The 9,322-nt window shown below is 35.6% G+C and overlaps 1 protein-coding gene across 1 annotated transcript in view; it reads left to right on the top strand.

The window, feature by feature from the left end:
* Positions 1 to 9,322, top strand: part of LOC105620368 (nephrin) — a 113,219-nt gene that overhangs the window by 91,956 nt on the left and 11,941 nt on the right. Inside the window, exon 10 of the mRNA XM_012201868.1 lies at positions 6,562 to 6,721. Within this exon, the coding sequence (XP_012057258.1) occupies positions 6,562 to 6,721 (160 nt within the window). The remainder of the gene's footprint in view (positions 1 to 6,561; positions 6,722 to 9,322) is intronic.

Raw genomic sequence — 9,322 nt, 5'->3', positions numbered from 1 at the left:
GTAGTAGTAGTTACGTACGTTACTAGTTAGTTAGTACTTACTTACTAACTTAAAGTTAATATTACTTCTTAGTTAGTTAGTAGAACTACTACTACTACACACACACACACACACACACACACACACACACACACACACACACACACACACACACAAATATATATATATATATATATTGCTTTCATTACAATTAAATGCATGTACACAGTCAAAATTTATAAAGAATTGTGTTATTTAGGTAAAAGATATTTTATTTGATTATATTTTATTTTCCTTCTTTTAATATTAATGCAAATGTGTATTAAACTGTAATGTATGAAGAAAATAACTGTACACGTATTTTGGTGAAAACATTTTCTGTTTGCGGTAATAATTCTCAGATTTAAATTTTGCATTTTGATAGGGAGTTGGAAAGAATTGCGTTTGGATAAAAGATCATAACCGTTCTGTGCGAAAAATATTTTGCAAAACCCAGTCAGAAATAGTAAAATCCGCGCAACACCGTAATTGATCGACTCTGCACCACTCGTTTCTACCGTAATAAAATCGACAATACTGCAACGCACTGCGAATATTCGATAACAGCACATCTCTATATGACCCCGCGTGCAATTGGGATTGCTTTACTGCTAAAACCAAAATACAAATAACTTCGGCAAACTAGTATCGCCCGGCTGTGAATTGATACTCTTATGCATACACATGATACATATCGCATTCGTAATTGTACGTCACAACATATTATTGCTTAGTTGAATCACGAAAGGTGATCGAAGGAACAGCCATGTACTGTCAGCGGATAAAGAAAGACTAAGACAGCGACCTGCGACCGCCTTGCAAGAATAAACGGAATAAAAAGATTCCTTTGAGGCATAGCGGTCTACCAGGAGGCAAAAGGAGTAGGAAGGAAGGAAGGAAGGAAGGAACAGAGAGTGGAAGGAAGTATGGCCGCGGCTTGTTGGCAATTTTTCAAAGAATCAGTGTGCCGTCTGACCGGAATGAACGATCCCCCCTTCCATCTGCAAAAGTTCTTTCTTTTTCCTCAAGCTTGTTCCTTTTGCGTCATACGAGAGAGAAAGAAAAAGAAAGAAAGAGGAAGAGAGTGGAATACTGAGAGGATCACGCGACCGCACAGGATCCTTCTGTGATAGAAGATGGTTTCTGTGTCCAGAACTGGGTGGACATTCCTATACGAGAGGCGATTCTCGTTTGAAGGGCGCGAGAAAATTCGATAGATCCTTGGGATCCAAAAGGTGATGCCAAAACGAAATTGGACGGGACGTCCAGAGATGGTCCCAAGATTTTGTGGACCAACGAAGGACATTTCGGATGCATTTCAGAAATCGAATGTTGCGGATAGAATGTCTTACTATCGATTGGTGAGAACATTCTAAGAATCAAAAAGGAAGCATGAGGGACGATCTTGGGATATCGGACGATCACTGTTTCAGCGAAACGATCATTAGGAAATTAAAATAATTTCTAATGATGCGCAATTATTAACTGACCTCGTTTAATCCATTAATATCACTATAATATCGTTCAAGGGAAGGTAACCGTCGAAAGGAAGGTATCCAAGACATAGAGATAGATAACATTAGCCATTAGCGACAGCAATTCCCTTAGGCCGATGCAATTAGGCTTGTCGATAGGTGGAAGGGTGTCAGCTGTCTGCGCTCGGAGAATGGACACAATAGGGAAGTTAGTTGATCCTCATTTACGGAGCAAACCCTATGAAATCTAATTATCGGAAGCACATAGTGCTCTCTCCGCTTCTAGTTTTGGGACTGATCAAAGGGCCTTGCTGTGTTCGCCGCAGTGACGTAATAAAATTAAATCAATAACACTGAGTCAAAACGTATCGCGTGATTGAACAAAATATACAATTTTTGCTTGGAAAATCTGGTTGCTGTATCATTCACGCGTTCACTACGTTACAACAAAAGGATCTCTAGAATTTGCCGTACTTCAATCTTTGTTCGCTAACCTTTGATTTATCAGAAATAATCCACGAATTTCATCACTTTTCATTTTAGAGATTCGACTTTCGAGTTTTCGTTTTATTTTAAGAACTTCGTTTTCATATTTCGCTTTGAGGTATTCAATCTGTCTGTCCCGCAATTTTTAGATGGTCGTATTTTCGATTTATTCATTTTTTGTAATTTTGATTATGTACTTTTATTTATTACTTTACTGCTTTATTTATTACTTTACTGTACTTTACTATTGAACGCAAATACGCGCGAATAATCGTGAGCTTGAATTAGAACGAAATTACTGGCGCGAATCTACTTACGCGGACAAATACAAGTACACCAGGTGGAGGAGTAGATTGGCTAAGTAGGATGAGGCGCAAAGGACGGATGGTAGCTCTTCGTAGAATGGCTCGGTCGCAAGAAAAGATAAACGAAAGTCAGGAGCTGACTACACAGGACGATATCGTACTCTCCATTTCACCTCGTCGAGACGACGAGGAGAGACGCGGATGGAAACGACGAAAGAACGGGAATCCTGACTCATGGGAATGGAAAGGTGGAGACTGAGGGATTCGAGTCGCGAAAGGGAACTTTAAACTTCGCTATCTCTGCCGAGACTGGAATACGCAACGGGACCACACGTGTAAGCTGCCGCGATATCGATCTCCATGTAACAAATCTCCATCGCGGAGTATCTCTTTAACAATGGTTTTGATAAGCTTCGACAGTTCTTGTCTGACATGATCTTTGACCAGGTTTACTTTCAAGGAAATAAAAGAATAGCTCGATGAACAAAAAATTGAAAGAAACTATAATATGCATAAAGGCGCACATAAAATCCACGTGGAAAGAACAGAAGTATCTTTGCTGAAATATCTTACAGATTTGAAAATAATTTTATTGAACTATCAAAATAATTACGTAGAACGCTCAAATTGCTTGCTAGAATGTCAAAACTTTTTTACAGTATTGCTTATCATATTACGAGTTTTGCTATAATTATTTTGATAGTTCAATAAAATTGATAGAAAATAAAATTATTTTCAAATTTGTAGTTAAAAAATTTTAATTATTTTAGTAAGTTATTTTCTTTCCATGCCAAATAATCGGCGAATGTATAAGAATTTTCAATTTTTGTTTTAGAATTTAGATTTCTGCAGTTTTTAGATTGTGTTTAATTATGAGACCTGTTAAACAAGAATAACTCAGATAATGTACATGTCTAAAAATATAAAGACATTATAAAGACATTTTTTGGAATAGACAAGTTTAAGAGATGTCTGAAAGACAATCATAAAGAAATCTTCTAGACAATGTGTGTTGTCTAAGTAATACATTTTCTTTTTTCAAAACGTGCTATTTGCAATTAAAGAATACAAGCATTTTATATATGTATAAAATTTTTTAAAAATTTCCTTTGAAAACAAAAAGGTAAAAACGCAAAGAATTTCGTAATGTGATCAGAATTATTTTGTAAGATTATTGAATATCGAATTTCAACGCGAAAGCACAAAGGGAAGACGTAAAGGCGTTCTCTTAAAAATTCCTTCGCCGAGCTTAACAAGGTATAACGTTTAACGAGTCCTTTCCGAGCTTCGTCTCTTGCCGCAAGTAAATCGAAGATAAACCTTGGGATTTAACCGGGGCTTAACCTATGCTAAGCGTGCTAAACCTTCTAGCCTAGACTCGACCACATGGATGGCTGATTACATAGATTACAATGCAGTTTAATTGAGTTACGTTGCTAATGGTCGCAAACACTGCGTCCATTTTTGCTTTTTCCCCCTTTTTATTGCTTTTTATTAAATTTTATTAAAAAAAAATATTGTATATTCATATATCAAGATTGTGTGAATTTAATTGAAAAAAAACTTCATGTATATTAATCCGCGCGTCCAATTCACGTGATCCGTGATACGAGTGACTAAGTGTTCTAAAATACCTAATATAATATTTCTGATATTTTAACGCGCTTTATGAGTTGCGAAGCTGAAAAATCCAAAATTTTGTTTTTCGTTTCGGCTCGTTTTTTTTTTAGCCATTTCGAATTTATATTTTTTTTTAACAGAATTGGAGTCATTTCTAATTAAATTCATGAATTTCGATTTAATTCGAAAATTTTGAAAAACTTCCTAATTGTAATTATGTATTTTATCGACGTCTTATTGCTCATATATCCTAATCATGCAATAAGTTCATCAGTATATCAGTTAATCGTGCACAAAGTAATTAAATATCTTCGTACTATTGTCGTGAAATTACGCAAGCGAAAAATACGATGAATGAGGAAGAAAAAGGAGGAAGGGATTTCAACAGGGGACATCGTCGCGAGGCGCCGTGTCGAGCTGCCGAGATTATAAAACAATTGAATAAATCTGCCCCATCGAGCAGCGTCTAGAAGAAAGAAACGCGTCCCGGAGGGGAAGACAGAAGTGGTGGAAGAAGGAAACCTTCTTCTCTGAAACCTTCCCCTTCACTTCCCTCGTGCATTCTCTAGTCTATACCCCAACTCCGCCAACTTCTCCAAGATTCAAATGGCCTCGTTTCAAATCGATTTCGAATTATCTTCGGCGAGCGGATTCTGGCGGAACGGGAGAGAACCCGGTCCGCCGGTGTAATGGAGGAAACGGTATAGTGAGGTAAGAGGTATAAGAACGGAATGATGGGTGAGAGGACGATGGGAGGGAGGTAGTGAGATGAAAAACTTAAAGGACTTTTACCGGCCGAGAAAATGTTTGTTGGCGAGACAAAGACGTCCAACTATCGTTTCTCGTCTAATTAAATAGGTAGGACCACTTTTACAAACAGTGCACTATGGCATACGCAGACTCCAAGATATTTCTTTTATAATCTCGCGCTTGCGTTTTCCCACCCCGCGTCCCGCGTGTCGAACTTCTGCCATGTTCAGCAAAGAAATCGGCTAACAACGAGATAAAGTAAAAAGATATCGCTTAATACAAGGGAAGAAGAAAGTTTTTTACGGAATCGCGAGAGGATAACAGAATGATGCATTTACCGTTGAATTCCAAGAAAATGGCTCCCAATAGTATGTTCGATATTAATTTTTAATAATGGACTTTGTAATTACGTTACGAACTACAACGTTCTGCCAACAACTAGCCTGTAAATTAGGTAGTAAACGGCGGTCGCGGAACTTTCGAAGGCCACCTCTTGCCTGATTAAGCGGTTCGGTCTGCATTTGGCAACGGCAAATGCCGATGCCGGCGTATCCACCGACTCCAGCTACTTGTTGGCTCTGACGTGCGGCTGTTCCACTCCGCTCCGAGTTCGTTCTCGCTGCAAGTTTCAGAGTACAATATTAACACTACATTTGTCCCGCTTCTCATTTTGTTGCGAAAACAGGGACAAAGTAAGACATAATGGAGCTCACCCTTTTGAAGCTAATTAAACTGACAAATTTGTTACAGCGACATGTAACCATACGCTTCTCTTGCGACCGGTAAAACGTAAAACCATATTTGTCGCGCGTATCTCCCGCTAGATAATAACGTAGAACATGTTACCTTATTGTATCATTAACACGACGTCATCGTGACAACAGCATTGGACAATTTAAGGACAGATTTTTTTTTATAAATTAGGAAATAGTTCTTAAATTTCTTTAAAAATATTAAAGGAATAAATCGAGATTTTTCTTGAAATTTCTCGATTTTTAATAACTAACTCGGAATGAAATAGATTAGAACAATTAAAATTTTTTAATGAATTAAACATAAGAAATTTGATCAAATAAGAAAAAGAATTTTATTCTTATTTCAGTCGAGATTCATCATTTATAAATATATGAATATTATTGAACATTAAGAGTTGTCAAAAATAAAATTCTCTTATTTCATTTATTCTTATTTATCTACTTATTATCTACTTATTTATCTACTTATTATCTACTTATAATTTGTTTATGCCTTTAATATTAATATTTAACAAAAATAGTTGCTGCTGTAATTTCAAGTAGGTCAAAAGACCAGATCAAGTATATAATATAAATTAACATATCGTAGTTGTAGTAATATGCATTCAGATGTGTTAATACAGATGTACAAATAGTAATAGTCTGTTTCGTTAGAACTTCTAATGATCCACATTATGCAAACATGACTCGTTAACTCGTTCGAGTTGCAACAATATTATATTGCGCGTGCAATAATATATACTACAGATACACGCTTCCTCGTAATCTTGCAAGATACTTCTCCTTTGTCTTTCGCGGTCATAAAAGCACTCGGTCGGCAGTGGTATTCCTCTGGGGATGAAGAAAAAAAATGATACGATAACGAACAGGTCGTAACAGGCAGGAAGACATCATAGTGGGACTCGCGGTTGTGCTTATCTCTAATTTATCGCGAAATTAGAAAATAACGAGAAATGAAATCGCGAACTCGATCTCACGGCAGAACAAGTCTCGCAGGACAGAGGATTGCTCTTTTCTCGTTCTTCTTCTCGTTCTCTTTCTTTCTCTTGTCAATTATTTGATAATACATATAGTACTCGCGTCAGTATCATCGAAATCGTGTTTTCGTTATGCAATAAATTGATTTTAATTGATACCTCTTTTTTTTTGCAGAACCAAATCCTGGCCCATAACACATCGGCGAGGATTATCTGGTCGAATCAGAGTCTCGTCTTGCAAAGTGTGACAAGAAGCAGTGCTGGTCGCTATGTCTGCGCAGCAACGAATGCTCTAAACGAGACGCGCAGCGAACCACTGCATTTTCGAGTTAAATGTAAGTTAATTTGTGATTAAAAAGTATTCACAGCCTTTGAAAAAAAAATACTATCCTCCTACTATACTCCTAAATCATCACGCGTTAGTGCATCTTGCATTTATTAAATTCTGAGAATTCGTAAAAGAAGCAATTGACACGCAGAGATATTTATTATAGTAGAGTGAAATCCCAGCACCACTTGTAGAATCTCCTACGACTTCCTTTCTTGCAGCAAATATCATTTAACCGTAGATCATACACAATTTCAACATTCGTTTACTGATAACAGACAATTTATATTCTAAAGCTTTATACATAAATTTATTGCGTATATCCCCGAGAATCACATTTGTCGTGAATATTTTAAGAGTGCTTAGCATTGGCTACATTTTTTTAAATCCAATTCTCAGAATATGGCCGAATATGTCGACAGGGAAGCCGCCTCTAAATTCCGCAAAAGAAGTGATTCGTACCGTAGCTTACGAAATATATGGCAGAACATGCGCGGTTCTCGCTCTTGAAAACTTTCTAGAGCACGAATTATCAAAGCGTCCTTCCCAGGTAAGAAATCTCAAACGGGAGAGGCATGAAAGAACTTTGTGGGACTCTTGTAGGACACAATTTGCGAGGTATTTGAGAGAAAATCCGAAATTCCTAGACATTTTTTGGTAAAATGTCGCCTCACCTTAAGAATTTTCTGGAATATTCGAGAATATGCTCCGTTTACAAAATTAAATTTAAAATTAAATTAAGATCTTATCATTTCGAACGCAAGAGACGTCAAAATAGAGAATTAGAGTCTCTTGAATTTTCTTAATTTGATTGTCGTAACAATATGACGCGATAGGATTTTACCTTGACTTGTGCGCGATAGTTAAATCTAATTCGCAAAACTATTCAAGAGCAATTGACACGCAGAGACATTTAGTATGAAACCCCAGCACAGTTTGCGAGATCACATACGAGTTCCAATTCCACAGACAGGCGGGGGTCTTCAATATTTAACTGTGAGTCGTGACGACCTCGTAAAGATACGGGAAATAGTCCCGGATAAATCAGCATCTCACAAGCATCGAATGGAAATCGGTTTATTTCCTCATTATTATTACATCGTTGTTAGAAAAGAAAGCATAACATTTCGTTTACGTCATCGACATTATTGTATAATAATAGAATTTAGTAGATAACCGAGAAACACGTGTACTTAAAGAAAATAGGATAAAATTCTTGTTCACTTTACGATTCGATATCACGTTTTAATTAATCGTTGCAGAGAAAAGACATACACATGGCATAAAAGAAAATTTTTTCAGAAAAAAGAGAGAGGAAAAAATAATTTATTATCTGATTTTCTACACTAACAAAAATTTATGAAATCTTAATTCATATTTCTTTATACCAAGTAAACATTTACTTACACTAAATAAATATTTACTTAATAAAAAAATTATAGTTTCTAACTTATTTGTAACAAAGTTGTCTCCCTTTTTTCTAAAACTACTTGCTTTACATGTATAGTTTTTTGTATAGATTAATGTCACGTAATAATAGATTATTCATTAATATACGGACCTTATAAATATTCCAGACAAAAACCGTGCCGAGATTTTGCCGATTTTGCCCGGTAATCGGATATTATACATACATGAAGGTTTAAAATGGAAATATATTAATTAATGGCTACAACAAAATAACTTCGCCATATTTCAATGTATAAATGTTAATTAAATTTTATATGAACTAATTGAAACCGCATGCCATAATCAATATCATCATTCAACGCGATTTATTGTTGATTTTAAATTATTCAGTTTGTTATACAGTTAATAAGATTACATTTATCGTTTGTCTAATTTTTATTTTATATCAAGAAGGTTGTATATCTAATTACGGGAAAAAATATATATATTATAATAAAATACAAAACAAATATAAATGAATTCTCCATTCTTTAGATTGATGAGTGTAAAATAATTGATAACATAAAATAATTTCTAGTCGTCATACCTTAATTATGATTTTTATTTATGATTATGCATCGCAATATTATCATCATATTTATTTAAAAATAATAAAACTATACGCGCGTGGACTATAATTTCGAGTTATTTTTGTACGGATATCATCTACAAGTCCATGTAACATAAATAGATACGGTACGTTTACAATTACACTCATTTCTCACATATGCTTCGCTCGTTTACCTTTCTATCGTAAAATTTCTCTGACGGCGCATTTGTTTCGTGCTGCTTGTTCAGACAAAAACCGTGATCAAAGTTCAAATATGAGGCAATTGAAAATACTACAAATGGAACAATGTAATGTTACGAGCGAAGAACAATAAGCCTGTAACGCGGCGCATTCTCTTCCGTTTAAATGCAATATTAAATCGTAAAAAGCTTTAACTCTCGTGGAATGCTGCATTACGGCCATCATCGAAAATTAATAACAATCGCTTGTCTTTTGCGAATCGAATTACGATAGGAAATGTGCAGTAATTATGAACGTAATAAAGCTGAAAAGTATGTAATAAAAGTGACATATTAAAAGCAATTCGGGTTTAATAATGAGTACTTTCAGCCAATCGAGATCACAAGGCTTTACAGCCTGGAGTCGATT

Source organism: Atta cephalotes (assembly GCF_000143395.1).
Source record: "Atta cephalotes unplaced genomic scaffold scaffold00025, whole genome shotgun sequence".
Classification (NCBI taxonomy): domain Eukaryota; kingdom Metazoa; phylum Arthropoda; class Insecta; order Hymenoptera; family Formicidae; genus Atta; species Atta cephalotes.
This window is presented reverse-complemented; position numbering and strand designations above follow the sequence as displayed.